Source organism: Labrus bergylta, chromosome 9, assembly GCF_963930695.1.
Source record: "Labrus bergylta chromosome 9, fLabBer1.1, whole genome shotgun sequence".
Taxonomy (NCBI): Eukaryota; Metazoa; Chordata; class Actinopteri; order Labriformes; family Labridae; genus Labrus; species Labrus bergylta.
This window is the reverse complement of record NC_089203.1, coordinates 3,807,868-3,834,493: the sequence shown is the minus strand read 5'-3', so window position 1 is coordinate 3,834,493 and position 26,626 is coordinate 3,807,868. Positions and strand designations below refer to the sequence as shown.

Here is a 26,626-nt window from a genome sequence, read left to right as displayed (position 1 = left end):
TGAATCTGAACATGTTGAATTTCAATGAAGAAGAAATCCGATGATTGCATTGTAATAAAGGATTATAGGGTGAAACATTTGAGAATAAAACATGTTTATTTTTCCCTCTTTCAGGGAGAAGAACAGTAAAGTGCAAAAGTCAACCATGGGTTCAGCCAAAAACTCGTTAAAATGACATAATAGTGGAGAAAAACATTTGTTTTGGTCACTTAATAGCACCACTTTGTTAGTTACTGAACCTCTAATGTGAGTTGTTACTGGTTTTGAGTGTGTGCCAAAGAGGGACAAGTGGGTGCAGGATTGTTTTATTCAGCAGATGTTTTTTTTTGTTGCTGTGTAGTGTAGCACACCTTCAACCTGAGAAAGCTACACAATGCACACTCTGCGCCCCCTTCAGCACTTACACTACATCAGAATGATGATGAGAAATGAAAACTTGAACAGAATGAAAGTATAAGACATACAGAACAGTAGTCATGGATCACTATGTACAGGCAGAAAAAAATATCTCATATAAAAGGCACATTGTGGCACGCTGCGTCCGTCCTCTGATCGTCCATTAACATCACATTTCTTAAACTTTATCAAATAAACATTTCATCGTATGCAACACCAAATTAGAGCACAGTCATTTGTTGCATGTCCCTTACTCATCATTCACAAAGCTGTTCAATATACCGTTCATGTCTCTGTCTTTCACTAAATCTTCTTCTCTCTTTTCTGATTGAAACATTTTCAATATCTGTCCCCGAAGACTTTAAAAATACTGAGAAACGCACAGTGAGCGGATGATGTATTCCCTACATTTGAAGCAGTCCTTTTTAGGAAACCGGAGGAGTAAATATTTAGTGACATGTGCCTCCACCTGGTGGCCAATTTATTTCATTGCAGTTTGTTTTCTCATTGCTATTAGATGTAGACTCCACATCCAATAGCTACATTGAAGAGGGAGGGGTTGAGTGTCACACTAGTCCGTTTCTTCTTTCAGTCCTTTACATCACAAGACTCTTAAGTTCCTTTCTTTGACTCCCACTCCTGTAGAAAATGAAAAGTGATTTAGATATTTTTTAACATTTTTTTAACATATATATCATGTATTAACTTGCTAAATCACACAGAGTTATTTGGTGTGACCTAGGTAAAATATTGTGGATATTCTATTCTGACTTCACCCCCTCCTGACACATAACAGGCAGTACATTTTATATATCTGCAAGTGAGTGCAACAACACACACAAACAACATATTTATGTGAACCCATAAAATGATGATAAATTCTGCTCTGGGTTAGGTGAAGCCCAACAAAGAAATCTGTCCACAATGACAGGAAGAAGATTTATTTATGTAGTTACCTTTGCCTTCTGCATGACAGTTCCTGAAGAAGAAGCGTAAACAGATGGAGGTCTCCTCCGCATCTCGGAGGAACAGTTCACTGGTAAAGACTCACTGTAGATATTCTGTTTCTTTTTGCAGGAGCCCTACACAAGCAGAAGAAGTCATGGCATTGTGGAGGACACTTGAGGGTAATGTGTAGTTTTTAAAGAGTAGTGATTTTAGCCTATTACTGTTTTAATATCATATGTGAATTTCACTGTGGATGAATTTAATGCTGATGTAAAGAGGTTGTGTTTTGTTGTGTAGATGTTTTTAGTCTATGTGTTATTTCTAAACAGATACTTCTCTCTGTCTCCTGCACAGGGACTACAGATGTAAATGAGCTTAAAGCTAGCTCTAGTACAGCTAAGTGGCTGTCCCTGACAAAATAAACAAATCAAATATATAAAAAAGTAACTTAAGCATTTGTATGCAAGTAGGGGTAAACATCTTTGAACGTAAGCAACATGTATACCTTCAAAGGTGGCTTTGCTTCAACAGGGGCACCCAGTGCTCCACCAGCAAGGCTCTTTTTGAGGTTTTCTTGGACCTGGGTTAGCCGCAGCTCCAGGTCCACCCTCTCTGCTTCTTTAGCTTTGCAGGCTTCTTCCAGCTGAGACACTCGCTTGTTCAGGAAGGGCTTCCTTCTTTCTGCTCCACAGCAACACAGGAAAACATACCACAAAATAAGACATGTTTTAGAAAATCGACACATGTCCTTCTGAGTCTGAAAGATCAGCATGCCCTGAAACAATGTTCATGAACCCAAGCATACCTACTAACTGTGAGGACAGTTTGGGGTACTACATTTGCTTGCATTTTTCTAATATGCTGAATTAAACACACACACACACACACAACCAGACAATTCACTCTGACCTTGTGCAATAATAATGCTATATTGATGTTATATTATGTTTACCAATCCACTTTGTGCAATAACATGTTACACTTTATGTGCACTGTGTGCATGTCTGTGTTACACTGAATATTCTGACTACATTTTCGTCAAAACTGCAGCTCAGCTGATTTATTTTTTAAATTCTATATTGTGGTACCTATGTATTTTTTTGTACATTCTTAATTTTTCTTTTATATTTAAATTGTACTGTGTTCACTTTTTTCTGCAATCTTTGGTCTTTGCTGCTGTGACAATTTAAATTTCCCCGTTGTGGGATAAATAAAGGATTATCTTATCTTATTATATTTGTGTTAAACTACATTTCAGAGGCAAATATTGCACTAATTTCCACTTTGAAGATACAATTTAGAACTCTAAATGAACAGCAAAAATTAAAGCACAAAATAATAGCACAGAGGTAGGAGTGATTCTGATGAGTATTTTGACTGTCCTTAATACTCTTTTACTCTCTTAAATCTGAATTCTGAATATGACAGGAAATTAATAAGACCTCGAGGGAATCTCACAGACATATTTTGATTAAATGATAAAACCAATTAGATGTTTTATTTATCCCTGTGGGGGATTTCTGTTCTCACATGGACCTCTAATAATGGAGGTCACAGTGCAGGGTCAGGGACAATTAACTCACATTTGACATGCAAGCATTGTGGTTAATGTGTAATATACTCAACCATCCTGGGCAAACTATGACTTACTTACTGATTTTTTTTGTTTGGAAAACTGTTCAGTCCTATTTCTTTCCCAGCAGTAATCAGGGTACATTATCATATGTTTGTACCTATGCTGTTTATTGTTACACCCTATTAGCTAGAATATGTGCAGCCTCTTCTTTGTTTTGCATCGTCTCACCAGTGGCCAACTTCAGCTCTTCCTTCAGCTCTCTCTTCTCCTGTCGCAGGGTCACAAGTGCATTTCGTATCCCATCCCTCTCTCTTTCCAGCTCCTCTTTCTCTTTCAGGTAATGCTTGGCATCCTCGTCTGCTCGTGTTTTCCCATACCGTCCGTACTGGTTGGCGTCTGGGTGTAGATGTCAGAAAGGTGAAGGGCCAAATGTTCAGAGGTTATGGGAAGGAGACAGCACATCTCATGGTAATATTTCACCCTGTCCTTTCAGATGTCATGTGCCATATGTGAGGAATATAACGCCTCCATTAGCACTCACAGTAGAGATTTTGCAAATAAATATGTCCTCATCATGATTCCAATAAATTTTTTTAGAAGATACAGTGATACAATGCATGCATAAAAGATTATCACACACACACACACACAGCTCCTGCAGAGTGAGGGATCAGGAGGCATGACAGCGGATCTAATGCAAGTGTCCAATAAATCTCAGGTTACATCCGGAAGCTCTGAGCCCAGGAGAGCGCTGCTTCTTTGATGTGCCAGAACTTCACAGTGACGGCCAGTGAAACAGCCATTAGGAAAGCGCAGACACAGCCGTCCACACCGATATCCCTTTCCCAAGCTCAGGATGCTCATCCCATTCATTTGAATGTCATTCACAAGCTGAGAGGATGGAACAAATGGGAGAGTCGAGTGTAGAGGGGACGTATTGTGAATGGAAAGTGAGAGGATGAGTGAGAGATGAGAGGAAAAAGGAAATATTGAGCCAAATAAAAACTTCAATTTTATGACCACTAGGAGGATATAAAAAAAAAGTATAAGCTACAGTGGAACAAGATCTTAGCTAGCACACTCATGTGAATCAGCTATAGTATGAGGGGACATCTATTTCTTAGAGCTCTCCTCAAGGGTATCTTTTTTTCACAAGATGAAAGGCAGAGGACATGAATATTTATCAACACAGAGAGAATATTTTGGAAAAATTTAAACCTAAACTGTTTTGCTAGTGGTGGATGACTTTGAATAGTTTGGATTACATTTTTACAGCTGTTTATGGATCTTTCTTTGTGCCATAAAACATGATGGATAACAGAATTTTATCAAAATACATTGTAATGATATTGGCTAAGAAATAACTGAAATACAAATCAAAGTGTGCTGTTGCTGAAGATGTGTAATAAAAAAATAATTACTCAAAGGTGTTCCACAGGGATCAACTTAAGGCCCACTTTACTTCTTCAACTACATTCATGATCAAGGACTGAATATTATATATTTTTTTCAATTTGTATGCAGATGACACATTTTTATACAATAATGCTGGCACGATTCAGCAAATACTGTATGTGCGTATAAACTGCTCATTTTGCAGCACTTAGGATGTGTGACCATGTGTTAACACATGAAAAAGTAGGAACACAGTTATATCTATATCTTGGCACATACTTTGTCAATGAGCTGTATTATTAGGTAACCCACTGACCCACTGATTAAGAAGATAAACTCAAATTTTACTGTACATTTCTCATAATGTAACTCAGCCTCTGACCCTTCTGTGGGAGATTAGTTTATGTATATCAGCTTCAGCCACTTTCTCTCAAAATGAGAAACACTTCTTTAATCGTATGGCTATAACATTGGTCATTTATAGTTCTCATTAAGAGTACTATGTAAACATTTTCTAAATCAAAAATGTAGTGATATCACTTTATTTTCTGCTATGTAAAGGATTGATTGATAGGATATATATCACAATGACCTTCTCAGGTATTATTGTTCAAAACGCACATGTGAAGAATTAAGTCTCGTTTTCAAAATCATTACAATTATGACATCCAATGACTAATATCAGCATTCATTTGTCAATTGAGTTTTATTTTTTACCTTAAAATATGACTGTTCAAATGTAGAAATTTCTCACTATTTGCCTCGATCATTGAATAGTGGTAAAATGTGATGCTTTGTAGTAAATTGAGCGATTACCATCCATTTGTTGGTTTTCAAACGGTACTTCCCAAGAGAGATTGGTGCCAGTACCTGTCCATAGCTGTATCAAAGTATTTAATTAATCCATAAGTAAAGTTCATGAGAGAAGTCTCACCATTACTTTAGTAACAGTGACCATTACTTTGACAACCAAGTACATGCACTTACTTGATCCTGTGCGTTTGAGGGAGACTAAAGGCTTGATTCTGTCAGAGTCACTGCTGGAGAAACTTGAGCGTCGCTTCACTTGATTCCCAGACTGCTGTATGTGGATCTCCCCTGACTGGTTGGAGCAGAGAGGGGGTGGGCGTGACAGATGTGCAAAAGAAGGATGATGACAGGGAGAGAGAGAAAAAACAACATTTGTGTAATTAATATCCAATACACTCATTTTCAAATGTATTGGTTGGAGACCATTGAGGTGTGTGTGTGTTTGTAGCTGGTGTGTGTGTTTGTAGCTGCAGGTGATGAGAGGTTTATGTTTAAGAGGACGTCAGAGGGGTTAAGAGAGGTGTTTACTGGCTGTAAAATCACCATGACCTCTCCCCTTCCTGTCACCAGTTGAACGCTTTTTCCTTTTTTTGTCTTTTTTCCCTCCCTCATGCCCACACACTGCTTTTTCTCTGTGCTGCAAAAAGCTGTCATTGATAGACATGTAACAGAGCACTGTCTGTCTGATGACTGATATGGGGTGTCATATATGACAGTCCCAGACAGCTGCACACACACAGACATGCAGCCTTTTAATCTTGTCACACCAAAGACATCAGACTTTTGGGTTTAGTGAACTTAGAAAGTGAGAGTGAGTATGAGCACGTGCGACCCACCTGCATGTCCTCGTTGGGGACCTCATCATATGTTCTGGAGTCTGTGGAGGTACCGCTGGAGGATGTGACCCATCTAGGATCAGAGAAAACAGGGAAAGGAAATCTGTGTGAGGTCCTAACATCAGTGCATTGGTCAGCGGCCTCGGTCTGACCCTGTTTGAATATTCCAACTCCCCCCCTCTCTGTCTCACTCACAGGAAGGAATGCCTAGCAGCGTCGCGGATGTTAGCGATGGTTTCCACGTCAACATAGTCGTAATGCAGCGACTCTGGGTCTGTCGTGGAGCCTGTCTCTGCTAACAGGACGCCAAGCCACCTTCCGAGCTCCACAGAGCTGCTAGCCTAAAACATTCAGAACACTTTTAACAGATCTTAGGCAATTTGTGGGCAGCAAGACAATTTCATTATGAAAGTTGAAGAAAATAAAACCAAAACAGTGGGCTGAAAGACACTAAAATGATCGATTACTGAAGCTTTAATGTAAGTAAGTACCTCCAGAGCAGCCAACTCTGCGCAGTTCCGTATGATTCTAAAGGCAAAGGGATGTTTTGGTCCCAGCCCGGGGAGCACCTCACAGCCGTGGAGAGGAAGTGAAGGTAGACAGGTACGAGGGTCTCCTTTGTCGTGGTAGAAGTGCAGGGAACCTCTGCATACACAACACCACTGTTCCCTCCACACCTGATTCACCAACACGGATAGGTATCCTGCGGGGGGGATGAAGGAAAGAAGAAGAATGAGGCGTTTGACAACTTGGAATCATGAAGAGGGATGTTGAAGTCGGGTCGGACCTTGTCGAGGATCGTTGAAGGTCGTCCGGGGATCTCCTGGACGAGGGAGCTTCTTCTTAGAAAAGCTGATTATACGTGTGATTTTACGGCCAGCTGCCAGAGCTCCCCGTTTCACCTTACCTACAACAACAAAAATAATGAATGCATTTATATTTGGGGCTTAGGAAATGGAAATTCAGTCATGATACAACATGCAGCTAAATAATTATCACCATTATATCAACAACTCTAATTGAAAAGGTAACATGAATTTGAGAGACAATACTATAACTCAATGACAGCTTCACAACATGATCCAGACCTAACATCTGCATCTCATTATACAGAGGAAACACAGTCGTCATAACGAGCCTTGAACTTTAGTGTGACCTGTTTTAACATTTGTATTCTTCTAATGATTAAATTGTCTGTATGAGTCCCTGGTCAAAATCAAAGTCATAATCATAACTTAGTCATATTTTTAGGAAAGCCCTGATTTTACAAAACTATAATGCAGAAGTGTTAAGAAAAACAAAGAATCCCTAGAATTAAAGATTATGTTTCTTTGTCAAATATCTAAAACACTCATGAGTCAGTTCTTAAATCAGACAGCTGTTTTCACATTGTGAAATGATTTTGTGAGAGTTAAAGATAATAAAAACCTTTCTCTATCTCTATCATTCATCCATCGTATATAGCAGTACAGAAGTCATGATGACTATTGAGCATGTTCTATAATGACGACTGTGAGAAGGCAGCAGCAGAAAATAAGCTGCTAAGTGTTGCCGGTAGCTGCAGCATTGATTTTAGGCTGTGTAGGATTCTGTCTCACCGTTTTCTCTGCAGTTCTCGCCAGTGGACACGCCCACACTGTCTGAATCTGATGTGTTCCTCTCAGCAGACAACCTCTGAGGAGGAAGAATGTAAACACACATTCATACAGTCTCTCTGAATTCTAGAACAAAATGTGGTCTTTCTAAACCTTCCTTTAGCAGATTTAATTATGAGATACAGAACATTGGATGAGGCATTTTGTTTTAACAAGCTAATGTGTCTCCTGAATTCTTCTCTTACTGTACATGTTGTCTTATAACCTTGAACTCCTGAGATAATGAGACAACAGACTCATTCTCCCATGAGCTCTTCTCTCTCATCACCCTGTGCATTCACTGATGACAGGGTCTTGGTTAGTTTATGCTCTGACTGGTTGGTAAGACTTAAAGAGGATGTGCCTGTAACAACACTGACTCACCACCACCACTATCAATGCTGTCTTTATCACCCAATTACAACGCAGATCTCATCTTTGTTCTGTGAGCCAAACACAGAGATCACTGTGAACTGTGAGGCACTAAACACCAACTCAATTGGTGCTTTTCCTCACCTCGGCTGCGACTGCATATCAAGTCTTAAAAAGGTAAAAAAAAAAAAAAAGAATAAAAACAGACTTGCAGAAACAACATCATCTCTTCTGCACTTACTTTGTCAAGTTCAGTTTTTCTCTGAGTGACAGGAGACGCAGACTCCTCAGGGCCAGCGCTGTGACCGCTCACCTCTCTGACAACCTGGGGGTATTAACCATGTCATCATTCTACACTCATTGATTAAAGCCTGTGTTAATAGGCTGCTTTCATGCACGTTATATTATAGTGTGATGTACCCTGAGCCATCGGTGGGCCTGCTCCTTGCTTTGTACTGCCAGCACCAGGGCGTCTCCATTAGGTAAGGTGAAGCGGAGTTCATGGTGCTTCCTCTTGCTGTCCTTGGGTGCATAGACCACAGTGCACTGGGGCAGCAGCAGGTCCACATAGGGGCATGTGTCCTTAGAACTCTTATAGCACTGCAAAAAGAGGACACACAGTAAGCTGCTAATGTATCTGAATGCACGACTGCATGTTGTGCTGACGACTTTTAGAGATTCTCACCTGCAGTCTGTTCTCCCTTATGACGGTGAGTTGTTTTGCCCATTGGCCGAAACGCTTCTTGCGCAGCAGGAAGGCGCAGATGCGGCAGTCTCTGGCGGGAGGCATGGAGCTCTCATCAGAGGGCCACTGGTGAGTAAGTTGGATGCCCGGGTTCCTCTCCTCCTCGTCTTCCTCGTAGGACTCGTAGGAACTGCTCAGAGCGTCCGAGTCATTGTCTGTAAGAGCAATCACAGAGAAGATCAAATATGCTCTGTTGTATTTCAAAGGCAGCTGTAGGCACTTTTTAAAGTTTCTGCACTCCACTCACAAGAGTTTTTGCGGTGTGAGTTAATGCAGGTGGTAGGGTAGTTGTTTTCAGCATCTTCATATCCATCTTCTATAGAGTTTGGAGGGCTAGGCCGTGCTGCAGAGAGGGAAAAAAAGTACTAATTAGTCCTTACAGTGTATTCTAACATGCACTTTAATACGACTTGCACACTATAATTATGCTTGGAAAAATGCTGTATGACCATGTTTGTGTCATTTAAATTCTAAGCACTTGCTCTAAATGACTTTAAAGGGCACTGAGTTCAACACAGTGGGAGGATGCTGACCTCGAGTGATGATGTACTCTGGCGTCTTTCCAGGGCTGAGAGGCACTGCCTCCTCATAGTACTCCTCAGGAGGAGGTGTTGTAGGCAGAGGTGGGGGAGAGTCAGCTGAGTGCGGGGCTGGGGAGTCTGTACAGTTTTCCTGAATGAGGCGCACAAAACCCAAGGATCAGATTTCCTCTACAAACATGAAAGACTTTTTAGTTCACAGCCTTTAGGACTACATCATCTAAGAGACACAGAATTAAACTCTTAAAATAATATCCATAAATTAGACACATGGGCTCAGGGCGGATCCTGAAATCTTCACTCCTCCAACAGCCTGCAGAGTGATGAGCATGTGTGCATGGGGAAACCCCCACAACGTGGAATATAATCTCTGTTTTCTTTGCTGTTTCTCAAAGTAATTTAGAGGCACAACAGTCCTCTGGAAAGTTGGATTTGGAAATGAAGTGCTGCAAAGACAGACTGCATTCTCCACAAGATGGATGCAGTTACATATATAAAACAACATAACCCCCCTGACACACTGTAGTAACCTACCTTCAGGATTTAAGACAATAATTCATTTTTAAATTATATTTATGGAAACAAGTATGCCATAAATCAACTGTATTTGAACCACTTGCCTGAGTTAAGGTGTCCATTTGAATGTTCTTGTCATCTTTCAGCTCGTCTGTAACATCCTTTAGATCTCCAATCTCGCAGTCTAAAAGAGAAAACAACACTCATGTATAACCCTTGTGTAAAGACAACAAGGAATCTGCCGGTGATGAAGAGATAAGTTTGACTTTTCCAGCGCTTACATTGAGCTCAAACTCACCAAACGTTTCAAAGAGAGACTCCACAAAGCTGGTACCATTCCTGTACACTGATGAGTTCATGTAAATGTAGTCTGTTCCCGAAACTGAAAGAGAGAAAATATACACACTTACAGCATGGTAAGAAACAGATTTAACCCTAAAGGTGATTCCAGAGCAGTGTTTTTTTTCTTTGTGTCTGCCTTTTTATCATGTGTCCAAATTCCCTCTGATAGTTCAAAGTAATATCTCTGACCTGATGGTTGTATCTGCTGCAGGAGGTTCCACACAGAGGTCTTCTTCTCCTGCGTGGAGGAGCTGAGGTTCTCCTGGTCCAGCATCTTCAGCAGAGCTCCCAGCTCACTCACCAACACCTCCATGGCTGCACGGGGGGCAAAGGTCAGAGGGACACAAATTCAGTATATCATCAGAGAGGGCAAAGGTCAGACTGACAAGTCCAAACAAACTCAAAGGTTTATGTCAGAGAGGCTCTCTCCCTGTCTCTTTCTTTAGTCTTCTGTCACTCTGCTTCATAGTTTGTGTATATCAAACTGCCATCTTATCACGCAGACAGCTGTCCTCTCCTCCTCCTCTCTCTTTAACCAACCAGACTAAACAACAACAAGAAAGTGACAGGAAACAGCTTTGTTGATTTCTCATTAACCCAGAAAGAAAGTGAAAATTGCTAAAATATCAACTCTCACACAGGATCAAAAACATAGCACCCCACACAAGCCGCAGAGAAAACTAGGATTACTTTTTGTCTTGCAGCAGTTCTGAGATGTTGCTGGCTCACACACGGCTGGGCACAAACCCAAATTTCAATCGTCTGTCACTCTGAATGCTGAGAAAGTAAATGAACCTCTGACAAGAGTTACTGAAGGACCACTTAACAGAGGCCAGAGCAGGCCAAATCTATCGGCGCTCACTGGGACCTGATCTCTATCTGACAGTTGGGGGGATTTAAGTCATAGAATCACAAAAGCCAGAGCTGGCTCAGACAGGCCGGCCTCTTTTCAGGGCTCTCTGCAGGTTCTCTAACACTGTGTGGCTTATAGGGATATAAACTACACCTCACATGTTGTTCTGAGAGGTGGGACTGCTCGCTCCACTCCCTGTTTTTAGAAGAGAAATTAAATAAGCCGTCTGAATCCTGCAGCTGCTGGACAGTCTGAGAACAGGTCCACAACCTGCTGCTGGATTTTGGATTCCTTCGTTACAGACAAAAGCAAATGCCACCAATCCTCTGTTATTTAACAAGCTTTTGTTTTTTTAATACTTTCTGTCAGTATTGTTGCACCCTAACAGACATTTCTCTACCTTAATAATCCTAAAACCCCGACAGTCACTGACAACTGGCTGAGTCACTACTCTGCACACTAGCCTCCCTCTCCCCCATCTAATCTCTTCTCACTCCCCCCCGTGCTCTGTTTGCACAGTCCAGCCACATTAGACCTGCTGAACCGTGCATCTTGCTGGAGGTCAGCCACGGGACAGCCACTGAGCCAGAAAAGTCTTTGTTCAGCATGGCGAGTCATATGGCAACAAGACCTGTTGCTAAACAAACACAAAAACTTGCACAAAAATGTAAAGAAATGCTTGCATGGTGTGTGTTAAGTGTGGGTTGGTTTAAAAGTAAACTTCGGTAAAGGCACACACAAGTCAACCTGTTGTGTTTGTGTGCAGGTTTGAACTCTAGGATGTCTCACTCTGACACAAAAATCCTGTATGTAATCACCACTGACAAGCAGAGCAGCTTGATCGGCTGGAGGACGTATCTGGTGTGTTTCATTGACTACTCCCACTCCTTAAAGACAAACATACTTTCCTGAGGTGGGTCTTCCTATGGGCTTAAACAATGCCCAGCTACAGTAAAGAGCAACAAGAGCTACAGTAGGTGTGTGTGTGTGTGTGTGTGTTCTTCTGGGTCTGTTTAACCATTTTGTCTTCTTTACTACTGCGGTTTCCGTCTATTGTCACAAAAGTACGCTTGCATTCCAAGAAGGAATTTATTCATGGAGGGACTAGGAATGTGTCCTCGTTATAGGATCTGATTTACCCTGGGGCAAATGAGGAAGAGGAGGTTGTGGATGAAGAGGTAACTCATGAGAGAGGGAAGTCTTGGCCCTGGTGAGAGCTGCGTCTCTGCCAGAGGTTCCAGCTGTTTAGATTCTGGCTCTAGCTTCACACTGGGCTTCCCCCTAATCGAGTGGAAGGCAGAACTTTATACCGACATGACTCATTCACAGCCGAGAGAAACTGAAATTTACACCAGTCAGCATTAAATCAAATATACAGAAATGAAGGCATTACTTTTAAGGAGTTGGCGTCAAAACACTTGTAAACTATTTCACTATTTCACTTGGACCGGCCTTCTAAAGATCTGATTATCCAATCTGACGATTACAGTGTTTTTCATCATGCTCCAAAATGTGCAAGAGAGGAATTACTACATAGTATTTGGCGTGTGAGGCACATAAGACCACCCTTAAGTCTCCAGTCGTGCCCTCATAATTGACACCACACTACAACTGCACAGCCAAAGCAGCACATGATCCTTTAAATCTCTGCCTCATCTGTTAACCTGTGTGTGTCGTGTGAGACTTTGATGTCTTTAAAAAGCTAAAGATAAAACCTTTCTTTAGCCCACCACCTGAGGGAAACCACAAACAAGCTAAGACCACAAGGGTGCAGAAAAACAAGTTAGTTTTTGTTTAATTTAAGCAACATATGGATGGACTATTTGCAGCGTCAGGAAGGATGAACTGACTAAAAACTGCAAACAAACATTAAAATCCATGACAAAAAACTTGATAGTGGATCATTAAAAAGGCACAAAAGCATGCCTGCAGGAATCTCTGCTACACACTTAAACATTTACCTCCTCACACTAGTCTGACAATCGCTGTTAAACACAGGACACATTCCTCACCTTGTTAATAGTGCCAGACTCTGCAGGTTGTGTTTGTGTGTGCATTGTGAAGTGAAGCTATACGGGACTAGTTTGTTTAACAGTGCACACTCAGACCTTTACAAGACGCTTACACTTGCAGACTTTCTGTACAAACTCTTTGAGAGAGGGAGGGGGGGAGGGGGGTATGTGTGTCATGTTGGGATGAATGATGTCAGCAGGTTGTGCACCTGTGCTAACATGTCCAACAAACCCTGATATGATGAATAATGTGACCTCAATCGGGGGCACAGGTTGATTTTTTTACTTCCTTCTTTTGTGCTATTCATTTCACCCTCACAGTTTAAAAAAAATCCTTCATAGTTTATCAACAGTGACTAAATTGAATTATTAAGCACAAATCTGTTTCACTGTTTAGTTGCATGGCAGACGTTCAGGCTCATCACACAAGAATTTGTATCCCACAAAGATTCTCTAGTGGCTCAAAAATAGCAATGTTTCATTATTAAGTCTGGATGGAATTATGACGCTTTGCCAAGAATTCAAAATATTTCAGCAGGTTGGCACGATGCTTACGGCATGGGGTAAACATCATCATCGTCATATCATCATCATGTCTAACTTAAAGTCTCCTCTTTTATACAGCTTCAGTCTCTGTTCATAATTAGAAATACTTTCACCTTCTTCAACATAAAAAAAGTGTAGGAAAAATTCTATGTTCATAAACTAAGTACAAAGACATCCCTCAAACACTTACCCTCCACAGCAGTGGATGAGAGTCCCACCATTACCCAAGGTTGAGGAGAGACCAGTTTATTCATAAACAATCAGATACTGAAGAAGAAGAAGATATTCCAGAGTGGAAGGCTCCCTGTGTCCTCTGCCTCGCTGAAGTCTGCCTACTGCTGCACTCACACTCCCCTTACCTCTCCTTTCCTCCCTCTGATGTGTTATCTCCCTCCCCACACTCTGTTCCCCCTCCTTTCTTTTCTTTAAGGGGGGGGGGTGCTCTGTTTGTGTGTGTGTGCCCTGATGCAGCCCCCCCAGCTGTAATCCTAGGGATCGTATAGCACCTGGGAAAGGCTTGCTGTGTAAACACACACATGTCGACTAATAGCTTACTCACATTCTTTATTCTTTCACATTCTTTCCCTCAACACATTATTAACCTTTAACTAGAGCCACACAGAGGATGCAAGTGAACCCACTGACTCACCACATACAGTGAGGTATTGTACTTCACATGAGAGCATCTTCATCTGATAACATAACACTAAACCATTTAAAAAAATATATATATATAATAATAATATATACATATTTAAGGATAAAAAGTGAAAGAAACAGGAGGGATAGAGTGAAGACTGTGGAGAAGAGGTGGAGGCAAGTTGAGACTTTTCAGAGTTACACGTGGATGACTTGTTGCCTTGGGGCAGACTCATGCACCCCAACACGATGCAACACGCTGCCTTCAATCACACGGGCACTAAGACGCTGCACAAACAAACCCTCAAGCACACACTCACACACACACACACTCACACACACACACACACACACACACACACACACAGAGAACACAGAACAATATCCACAACAATGCAACTACTACTCACATGCACAGACAAAACAAGTGTAGGATTAACTGTACATCTTGAATACTGACAGTTGGATGTAAGGCCGCCACAAGACTGCACGATTATCTCTTATTATCTCTAGTAGAACTCAAAAGCACTATTTTCTTAAATCCTGGTTTGTTCAATTTGATCCCCCACTTTTTAATCAAAATACACCTTAGTTTTTCCTTCTCGAGCCTCTCAGGATCTCTTGAATAGATGACATTGAGTCTTGTTTTCCTGGACTAATAACACTCACTCTCAAGGAAAAGGCTGTCAATGGAGAAGAATGGAAAAGAATTGACCTACAACTCCAGACAGGATGTTTTTCTTCCAGCTTACTACTTAAGAGCTTCCCCCAGAGGATTTCTTTTTATCTTTTCCCAAAAAGTATTTTAAGGTGTGACAAATGCCAAAGACACACCCAACTAGGTATGGTTATGGCTTTTCAAACTACTCCTCACTGTGACTAAATGTGACCTCTGACCACCTCTGTAAACTCACACAGGAGTGTGGATGCCAGAGGAGGGAAGGGAAGGCACACAAGGTTGTAAAACAAGACTTTTCTTCACATTACAAATGGATACAAAAGCTCTCATGTACTGTATAAGAGATTTATTCAAGTTACAGCTAAAACAAGATGCACAATTTATCTAGAAAAACAAATGCATTTCCCAGATAACAGTGAGCATCCTTACAAGCTCCCAGTGCAAAAATTTGTTGAAACCACAAAGAGGTAGCTCCTGCCAGACAAACTTGCTTGGAGAGACTAAAACGATTGTACCATCTGTGGCTCCACAAGAGATCAGAATCTAATGAAAACTGCTGGGTGTTTCTTGGAAGTGGCCTCTTCCTTATTGTCTTTGGACATGTTGGATATACAGCCTTTTCCCAACCTGATCTGACATGAAAGAGCTCTGCAGGTTGAAGACTTTGAGGTGTCCAGAAAACATAGTGTGGGAGATTTTCTTTGTCTCATTACAAAGACCAGCGGAATGATATGACCCAGCAACTTACGAGAGGAGAAGAAAAGCAAAAAAAGCAAAAATCTTATCTCATGCTAAGTGAGTCATTGGAGAGGTTTTTCAGGTGAGAGACAGCAGGGTTTGAATGTTATCTTCATGCCATGTGAGGGTTATCTAAATACCATCATGCAACTCAGCGTCTAAAGCTGGGACATACATGTTTAAAGAAAACAGCTGAATCATAACATATTAGAAGAAGATAAAAAAAAGTATCAGAAGTCACATCTGTATTTCTAGACAGAACACAGGGGTGTGTGTAACCAGTGCACGCTAACAAAGGTGAGGTAAACCCCATGACCAGATGTGCTTGTTTTTTTTTTAATTGCATTAAGAGCTGTGCCAACAATGACTTCTCTCACCAGCCTGTGTGCCCTATCATGATGAAATCTCCTCCCACTCTACTCCTCAGATTCCAGGCATTTCCCAAGTCTGACGGCTCTCCTCTCCCCAGCTCAAAACATGCCTGGGCAGTCACATCTCCAAAGCCCATGATAGATAAACACAGACAGTGTTGGTCTATTGGGAAAAGGATACAAATCAGGATGATGACTACAACTATGATCTAACTTTCATAGCTGTCCATGTAATATTGTAATTAACATTTGAATTAGAAAAGTAAATACAAGGACAATGATTTTGTGAAAGGGCTCGGTCAAAGTGATGGACCCACAGGGAATTACAAAGTAGACAAGTTTACAGTTTGTTTATAAAAGCAAGAAGTAGTCAGCTAAATGAGACTTTCAACTGGACTTATATTGTGTCCAGTGCTAAAAAAACAATGTACATGTAGGTTTGAGTACTACTTATCCTAACCTATTATTACTGGCCCTTTGCCTGTCAAACTCTCAGGAAGAACATTAATGTTCATTTATTTTGTTCATTTGACTGTCTGGGAAATGTTACAAGATTCCCGGGAGAAACAATGAAATTGAAGATCATTGGAAAAAAAGCCTAGCCTGGGAACCCGACTGATCTGTGGGTTTTATTTACTCTGGAAGATGTGTCCGATTCATCTCATACAAATTTCCAAATGACCTAATTCAGGTCAAGCCAATCCGAACCATTTATCTCATGTTAGACAGGTTTGTTTCAATGATTTAGTGGCAGTGTTCCCCCCCCCCAAAGTCAAGTTGTTTTTTTTTAAGATTTATGTTTGGGCTTTTTGTGCCTTTATTATAGAGATAGGATAGTGGATAGAGTCGGAAATCAGGGAAAGAAGTCATTTAAGGAAACCTTTCTGATAGAAAAGGACAGCTGTCATTAAAAGTAACACATGAACATCAAGATTTCTTCAAGTGTTTGTGTCGGCGTGTCGCTGTGTCGGCATGTCGGCTTGTCCCCACCCCCCCAACGCTGTAAAGCTAGGGGAAACACTGCGTGGTATTATGTGATTTTTTTTTATGCTCCTTTTCAAATAGTTTAAACGAGTCTCAGAGGTTCCTAAAACAAGTCTGTGAAGTTTCTTGCCAACAATCCACTCTGATCCACTTTTCTTAACGTGCAGACAAACCCCTCTATCACAGCCCTGCAGAACAGACTGTTTCTGTGACTATAGCTTTAAATGCAAATGAGCTGTGCCTTCTCTGGAAGAGGGGTACAAGGCGGACTCAGAGGGCAGAGTAAAAACCTAGCTGTGGGAGTGTCACCCACCTGAGGGAGGGGTTACTGCCCTTTGTGATGTCATAAAGGGAAAATCTCAAATGGACCTGTTAGAACACACAAACAGAGAGGGTGGACTTTTCTCATAATTCAGGGGGTTTGACAGGCTAGGGCTGCATAGGAGTGTTAGAAAACCATAATAAAATGCATTTTGCAGAATATGTGCCCTTTAACAAACAAGATGCTTATGCTCATGTGGAACATTTTGAATCCACTGTTGTGTCAAAATGATTTGAAGTGGAAAGGTCTTTGTAAGGAGTGCTGGCAGCAAGGACTACCATAAGGAATCAGGAAAGTAGGAATCAGGCAGTTAGCATGAAGGCAGTCAGGAAAACTGTCAAACAGACAACAGGCAGGTGATAGACAGGTCTAGGTGTTACGGGAACAAAAATGTGTTTAGCAAAACACAAAGTAAGACCAGGGCAAAGAACTAAACTGGAAAACAATCTTAGGAAATGTAGTGGTATATATGGAGTGGGGCTGATAGGGGGAGGGTAGCCAGGGCAATGAGGAAAGTGAGGCTACTGCAGGACTGATTACTAGTGGGAAAAGTTGTCTACATGCAGAAAGGATGGAAGTCTGAAGGAAGCCACTGGAGAAGGTGGAGTAGGAGAAACAGAAAGACAGTAATTTACTTGAAATGGTAAGTGTCAGCTTCTTAATGATGACATACCAAGCATGTGTGTAACAAGAAACCATCTGAAATGGAAATTAGAACTTGCTTGCAAAATACATATAATGCTTTGTGTCTCTGACTAGAGGAAAAATACAGAATATTTTGATCCATTGACAACGCCAACTTGAAAACCAAAAATAAAATCAAGAAGTTCGGTGACACCATGACAGAAACCAGATGGGAGTCATACTGTAAGAAATAGGCCTAACACACTCTGTCAAATAGAGAGAGAGAGGCTGAAAATCATCAGAGCCCACAGTTAAAGAACCTGCTGGCTCTGATAAGCTTGAAACTAAAGACCCAATGAAACAGATTTGTATTCTACATGCTGCCAACCAAACACTCTTCCTGTCCTACATTCGTTAATGGGCTCACAAACTGTATTAGGATTCCCCATGTGCCCCCAATGGAGATGGACTTCCTCCCTCTACTGATGACATCACTTATCACCTCCGGCCTTCTGTTTCCTCTTCCTGTCAGCTGCCCCTTTCCCACTTTTACTGCACTGTCTCTGGTGACCCTATTCTCGGTTCACTGTCTAGATGCTAAGCTAGATAGCATTGAATATGCTTGCCTCTTTCAAAGGACTGACAATATAATGGAGCTGTGTATTATGGTATAAAACATAACCTATATTTAGCAGCTGCAGGTGTCCCCCCCCCCTGAGAGACAGAATGTGTTTCTCATGACTTTGGACATTCATCATGTGGCTGGACAATTCAGAAAAACATACAACAATCAGCCTACTAAAAAAACACTGGACTTGCATGTAGCAGCAGGTGAGGGAAGCATGCATGTGGAAAAACTCATGTGGTTTAAAGGAGCCATAAAGGTATACTAATTAAGGGCAGAGGGGGGGAACATGTTCTCCCCACTGCTTTTATTGCACACAAGTAGATGCTTCAGGTTATCATAAAATACAGCAAGGATCTCATCCCACATGCCACGATACTCACAAGTGTACACACAAGTACAGTTAGTACTCAAGGGATGGAAAGAGTGCAGGGGAATACATGTAGATGCTTTGGATTTCTTTGTAGCTGCAGCATATGTTGTATTTTGTCCTAGTTGTTTTTGGTTCTTTGACATACAACTGAATCTTTATTTCAATAATTAAAGCCTAATCTTTCTTAATGAAAGCACACATTCTACAGAATAATAAATGTATTATATCCACCAGGTGTCTCTGAGGGCATTCTGTGGGCAACAGCCCCCTATACCCCCCCTCCAACAACAAAGAGTTGATTTTTACTAAGTTGTCCATTGAGGCTTCCTTACAAGAAATGCTTGTTGAAAGGAATTGCAGCAGTAGGCCCCCCTACAACCAAGAGGTGCAGCTGTAAATTGTATCGCAATAAATAGGAAATAATATTTCATGCAAACAAACATGACATTTACCTGTAATATACAGGCCAGGGAATAATGACCATGTTTTCACACTATATGGAAATCAGATAAGACTCAAGATATTTAACTCAGAATACTGGCTGCCAATTTAATGGTGAAATTTAAAACTAACTACTACAGTTTTTTTTTTTTTTTAAAGATTTATTTTTGGGCTTTTCATGACATTATTGTAGAGATAGGACAGTGGATAGGGTCGGAAATTAGGGAAAGAGAGAGTAGGGAATGACGTGCAGGAAAGGAGCCACAGGTTGGATTGAACCCAGGCCGTCTGCTTGAAGCCTCCATACATGGGGCGCGCGCACGAACCACTGCGCCACCAAATCTAACTACAGTTGGACAGTTCTTAATATGAGTGTAAAAACAAGCAGACACATTTTGATTGAAACACTCAATCCACTTGCTGAGGTGGTCTGAGATCATTTTGACCACAAACTGTTTGTATGATAAACACTGTGTACTAAAAATAAGGACATGAACAAAATCTGAATCCATGTGGTCAGCTGGACACCTTTCAAACACATTACAGACACAGTGAACAGATCCAGGATTTAAAACCAAGAGACAACAAGGTCTCTCTTTCTAAAGAAGGTCTTTGGATACATTTCTCCTGTCTTTACAAATATATTTTAAACTATTCTTTCTCCTGCATTCAATGTTCAAAACACATCTCTAGTTTGAACGTCCCTTCTAACTCCTTCTAATTAGGCCACTGTAATGAGCTGAGCTTGTCACACAGAGGGAGACATCTTCTCAAAGTCTTTAGGCCTCAGGACGTTTCCATGGTGATGGAGAGGGAGAATTATAGGTTGCTGCACTCCCACTCACCTGTTTAAGCATTAACTGCTTTTGAAGGGCAGCAATGGAGCACTCCAGCTTTTGAAGTTCAGGCACACAAACACTCAGACACACACGTGCACAAACGCACACACACACACACGCACATGCACACACACACACACTAACCGTGGTTTCATGTGGTTTCACTGCAGCTGAGTAATCTGGGAAGCAGTGGTGATAGCAGGAAGCTGCTATCTCAGCAGTGAAAGAGTCAAGGGCTTTACAGGTCAGGTTAGTAAAGCACTGCTGCTCATTTTCCCTTCTACTGTTTTCCCTGAGCTTTTGAACAGTTTTAAACAGTAAGCTCATTCATGGCAGAATATGTAGTGCTTTGCAACATGTTCATAGTGAGGCATGGACGAAAAAACTAATGATACGTAATCTTTCACACATTTTGTCCTGATACAAAAAGAGTGTTTTTCTTTATGTGACAGTGTTCTTTACTTATAATCCTATCAGATCTGTTGAGCCTAGATTCAATTAACTGGACCTTTTTTTATTTTTTTAAACCAAAATATAGTTGAAGAAAAAAAAACACATTATTGATTTTTTAATATTTGTAAACCTCAAACCACGTATGGATGTGATATGATTGCCATAAATGTTATGGGGTCTGGCTACACTGATGACATCCTAACCTCAAAGCAAGCTGACTAAAGTTAACAGCAGCTGGCTGGCCTTGTAGACCCACTGAGGCTGCTTGGTGCTCTCTCCTAGCACCACTCCTTTATTTTCAGCTGTTGCCACATTATTATTTAACAGAAATGTGTTTTTTCTTTCCCTTCTCAAAAACAGGTGTTGCTAGTAGCAGATACAATTGCTGAGTGTGCTATTGTCTTGGATAAGAAAAAATAAGCCTTTTTTTTGGTCAGACATTGTTTCATTCTGGGTTTTAATCCGAGGTATATTTACCAATATCAATGCCTCTGATGAATCAGGGGCATTTCTGAAACTGGCATCAGCACCCCAACTGTCCAGCTTTGGAGGGGACTTCCCCAAGAATAAACTATAAAGGAGAGAAAATCTAAGAAACAAAAAAAAAACAGTTTTCAAGTTGTCCAATTATAGGATGGCTGCTGTGGTTGTAACATTTGCATCTCATGTTAGTGAAAATGGAGTCAGGTCAAGGGTCAAAGTTCAAAGAACTGACCATTATTTAGGAGATGTCTCATGTCTGCTAAACCTCCTTCCCCTCTCTCTCATTTCTCATCTTGTGCCCTCTGATTTATTCAGGTCTGGGATGGCACAGAGGGCTTGACTCAGCCTGCTGCGAGACAAAGGCTCTACAGTGCACTCAGTATTATTCAGATCCTGTATCTGCCCTGAGTCCTATGACATCACCACACTGCTATGTCTCCCTCACACAAAACTATTGACACACTGAGAAAGATGCTATTCTGCAAGTGGAAGCTCTGCTTTACTGATGCTGCACAGACAAGGGTAATATACACAAAACACACGCACACACACACACACGCACGCACACACGCACACACTCACAGAGAGAATTGCAGTAACACATACACAAAAGAGGAGAAGGAGCTGCTTTGTCTCCATTTGGTATTTTTCGTGTTAATGAGATTTTGACCGGGGCAGAGCCCTGTCTTCAGTTCTCCCCCAGAAACTAGGACACATTCTCAAAGTCTGTTGCTGTTGTCCGAGTCGAACTATCACATAGAGTAAAGTTATTATCAAGGTAAAATCTCCCTGACAGTGACATTAACTTCAAATTGTATTATGTTGCTATAGGATGTTACAAAGTTTTTATTTTTTTTATTTTGTAAAATCATGTGAAAAGTTATTTTAAATAAACACAATATACCGGTATACACTTTATATAAAAACAGTACACATCCTTACAATCATTACATAAGCATTAATAAGGAGTTGACATTAAGTTACTTTTTCCATTAGCTGGCCCAGCTTTTCAAGATTACAAGATTATTGCAAAAACTCTAAGATAAACCAGTGTGATCAGAAATGAGACATACACTTGCTAAGATTTGAGATTTGTCTGTGCACTGGACCCACCATTGTATCCACTGGCCCATGAATATTACTAACAGTGAAGAAGTTACTCTCGAAATGGAGGGAAAAAAGAACCGATCTCATTCAAAAGTAATTTAATGTAAATAAAAAAATCTAATTGGTTAAGTTTGTTCTCCAGCTGCTCCCCGGTTGGCTGGTTTTGATTTCCTCCTGAAGTCCTGGCTGAAAACCCTTCATCTGGCTCCTGACCCTCAAATCTTAATTTCTTTCCCCCACAGCTTATAACAGGGTAATGAAGGTTTTAGGAAGATTTTTTAAAAGTCAACAGTCATAGTGATTGTAGCTGCTTTTGGAAAATCTATGGTTTAAATAATGCCCTACAGAATAGTAGTTTGTATTTTTTATTTCCTGTATTGACATGAATTCAATCTAAATGCAATTTTACAAGTGACATAATGATTCATGCCTGACATGGTCAGTTGTTAATGATGATACAAGAACAGAAAAAAGTAAAGTCATGATTTATCAAGTTTCTGATGTGTTCAACCAAAGACCATTAATAAGCCTAAATGAAGTACAATCTCATTTATAGGAATAAAATCAGAATAATTTGTATTCTCTCTTTTACATTTCTAATGTCTGTTATACCTAAAGGCAGACCTGTGATTTAAAAGTAATTTCTCGGGGGTGTTTAATGTTGAGCGAAGCCGATCATCAGAGGGCACTCCAAGGCTGCAGGTTAACTCTGTTCTGAATATCACAACTTTATTGATTTCAGTACCTGCGAATCTGTACACTCTGAACTTTTAATCTGAATTTAGCCCTATAGGCAAAACATGTCACTATAACCCTACATTAACATACTTCATAAATCAGTGCTAAATCATGGCTCTGGTTAAAAAAACATATAGTGACACTGATAACAGGTTATGTGAGTCATTTTCTCACTGAGAATTTTATAATCTGCCAAGTCTCTCCTATAAACCTGTTATAATGCTCTATATGCATGCACACCTCAGGCACAGTCACATGTGTACCCTCTGAAACAAAGTGAAGCACATTCTTGGAAGTGTCTGTTCACACAGTATACTCCATAGTCCCCTACTTAATGTTGTTCTGATTTTCTCCATGGTAACCCCGTATAAACATCTGTGCAGAGAATGACCATTGCCTATGTGCACACCCCCACATGCACATACAGCAAAATAGCCTGCACATATCTCAGCCAAATGAATCATAGAGATCTCCTCATCTCACAAGGGTTACAGAGGGGAATTCCACTTCTTATACGGCTGGTCCACAATCATGAATGATTTATAGCTCATGCATGGTGGGGCACACATATATCATACTATACTGTACATGAGTATCAGTCAGCATGTCTGCACAGTATCTTTCGGTTAAAAAACAACATAAAGTCTGACTGAGCATATTAAATAAGGGGAGCTTGATAACCTTTGATGTATAAATAAAATGTATATGGGAGACCACCTCTTTATATCATATTATCTTAGCTGCTGCTCCAACTGGTTAGAACAACAATGCATTAACGATGAAATGCAGATAAATACTAAGAGTGCTGCAATGTACCAAGACTCCAGCAAAACTAAGACATATGAGATGTTAAAATGAAGGACAATTGTTGCCAGAACATTAACTTATAACAGTAAAACATTGACATCACCCTGAACCACAGGATGAGCTTTTATTGCCTTGAGGCTCCTGTTTCCTCATCTTAAAGCTGCGCCCAACTGACTGAGCATGTGTGTCTCATATCTGAGCCATGACAGCTCTACATTTCAATTGCATTCGCTAAAACTTTGACCAAAGAAGTTGTTTAATGCTGACATAGGCAAAATCTTTGGAGTTGTGGGGCTTCCACAAAGTCTGCTTTTGCTATGTGAAAATGCACCAGTACACTATACATAATGAGAGCTACAGGACTAATGAATGCACAGTGAAGTGTCTGACATCTGGATATGACGATAGCAGACTGCTTTTGAAAAGGGCTCTTTCACCCAGCTGACCTGCAGCCATGACTTAATTTAGCTTTTAACAATGCACATACTTCTTAATTCTCTCAAGGACCTCCTCCACAACCATCAACACCTCTATTGATGTGAGTCATGAAAAAGTTTGAACACTATTTATGTAAAGAAACAAATCTAAGAAAAATTAATCAAAGGCACTCTTTCAACAAACACACTCTCTCACACATTTCTCTAATCACAGGAAAGACAGAGACATAGAAGGGATTTCACTACTGAGCTTAAAAAAGAAGTTTGTTTAATTTATGCATCATTGAGCTCAAATCCAAGCAGATTACTATTTTGTCCACAAGTTATTCCATATGCTCAAACCAGCCTGACAATAGCTGCAATTCATCCTATCAGCTGGGCTAAATCATAGACAATCCCACCATTTCAATGCATCTCTGCAGGGACAGCCTCTCCCCTCTCACACCCACCTGATGCTCTGCTTCCCACAGTGGAAACAAAATCTGTATTACACTTGTTTGCTCCAGCTGGCTTGGATTCTGCATATTAAGAAGCTTCAACCTTTCATGCTGATACCTGCCTCTCATCAATCTTACTGTGCTTGAGATATGAACTCATATGAACTCCACAAAGCAAGATTTAACATTCAGAAATAGTGAAAAATAACTTTAATGACAATGAGTTGATCAATTGATCACTCTCTTCATGGAAAGGATTACAAACTGAATCTCTTTGTTCTTGTTTTTTTAATTGTTCCTTCAAAACGTTTGAAAGTTACCAGGAATCAGACCAGAGTTTGTGATAAACAAAATTTTATAAATTACCATTAGTTGTATCTTTTTTAGGATTATTGAGTGTAAATTAGCAGCGGGCCTGCAGATCAGGAGATTCAAAGACAACATATACAGTTAGGAGATCCTCAGGGATCAGTAGCCGTCACACTGTGTTTTCTCCTGTGGTGTTCACAAACCTCAGATAGACGGTAAGTCTAGCTTAATTTATTTGTGTGTTTGCTGGGGTGTTTTTTTTGTGTTTCCATGTTTGCTGACAAGGATGGAAGTGACAGGCAGGGACTTCTCCCTACCAGGACACTTCCTTCTTAGAACATCTGTGTACAAATACGCTGTTAACAACATCCACAAGATCCACTTAACTCACAGGGTGAGGAAAGATGCAAAGAGCAGTGTATGGATGGGGAAGGCAGGAGTTACATTAGTGGCTGAAAAAGGTCTTTTCCTTGCAGGCAAACAGCTGTTTAAAGACATCATGTGTGCAGTTTGGTCAATTTCCTGAAATTTTTGAATTTCATTAATGCTGTAATCACTGTCATATGTTTTAAAACATGGCAGCTGGCAACAAGTCGGTGAAGACCTCTCTAAAAGCAGTAACATGAAAGAGTAACACCCCCTAAAATGTGAAACAAATAAAAGAGATGTCAACCTAGAAGGGAATCGTAACACTATTTTTTAAAATTCGGAGCTGGCACTTCTGACACTTAAATCTGGTTATGTTGTCATATCTGACATCACACTAAACTCACACGGGGAGCAAATGTGTTTGTTTTCAATTACAATGTGGAAAAATGTGCTATGCAGGGGGCAACTGTATCCCTCCCAGGGAAAAAATATCCACAGGCAGAAACACATGCTGTATTTCTAGACTTTTAAATATAAAAGCAGTGTATCAGAGCAGATAAGCTCCCTGCCAGTAGTGTCCCATATCAAACCATGCCTGGCCACATTATCTCCAAATATCTCATCTCAACATCCAGATAATTGACTTGACTCAGGATGAGAGAGTTTCACTTTCTGTAACAACAATCCAACTGCAGATGAGAACTTGGTTTTCTGCCTCTGAAAGCAGCTGGGGGGAAGACCAACGGACTATGATTTGTTTTTAAAGTGCTCTACCATTGTGTCTTCTTTAGATGAACATCAGGAGGGAGAATTACAGCAGGAAAGGGGAGTGTCCTGTCTGTATGGGTGTTCTCAAACAATTGATAGATGTAAGAGTCACAAAGACATAGACTTGGAGATAATACAGCAAATATAGAGAAATTAGGACATAAATAACAAAAAATAAAAACATTTTGCCGTTAATATAGAAATAATCATGTAGCCCCCTGTAAAACGTGTCAAGTTTTCATTCAGGCGTGAGGAAAGAAGATAGCCTACTAGTAGAGTGGTCCCCTTCGTTTTTGTTTTTTTAAAAACCCTAGAATTACATTTTGACATATAAAACAAACCTGCACCCATAGACTCACCATGCAACTCTACAACCTGAACATAAGATCGCAAAATCTGCACTCAAAGCCTTCAGCATCGGTCAAGGATTTAGAAAAGGGAAACTTACATTTGGTGCCTTTTGGGTCCATTCTGGTGTTGTCCATGAGAGAGTTGCAGATTTTCACTGTGGGGCCATGAGTGACTGTGAGTGTGTAAAGGCGTGTGGGGCCTCTGCTGACAGA

The 26,626-nt window shown here is 40.6% G+C and overlaps 1 protein-coding gene across 2 annotated transcripts; it reads right to left on the bottom strand.

The window, feature by feature from the left end:
* Positions 1-77: 77 nt before the first annotated feature.
* On the bottom strand, positions 78-26,626 carry afap1l1a (actin filament associated protein 1-like 1a). Of its 2 annotated transcripts, none has more exons than XM_065958895.1 (19): positions 26,512-26,626; positions 10,299-10,424; positions 10,066-10,149; positions 9,872-9,951; positions 9,246-9,384; positions 8,960-9,055; positions 8,653-8,867; positions 8,388-8,567; positions 8,209-8,292; positions 7,560-7,635; positions 6,749-6,868; positions 6,453-6,664; positions 6,157-6,302; positions 5,962-6,034; positions 5,303-5,417; positions 3,149-3,316; positions 1,850-2,025; positions 1,353-1,478; positions 78-1,035 (listed from the first exon to the last, which is right to left on the bottom strand). In XM_065958895.1, the coding sequence occupies exons 1-19, from the start codon at positions 26,546-26,548 to the stop codon at positions 1,009-1,011; spliced, it is 2,280 nt and encodes a 759-aa protein (XP_065814967.1). In that variant the 5' UTR covers positions 26,549-26,626; the 3' UTR covers positions 78-1,008. The 2 variants fall into 2 exon arrangements, with proteins under 2 accessions (XP_065814967.1, XP_020485376.2); XM_020629720.3 differs by lacking the exon at positions 26,512-26,626 and adding an exon at positions 13,711-13,877.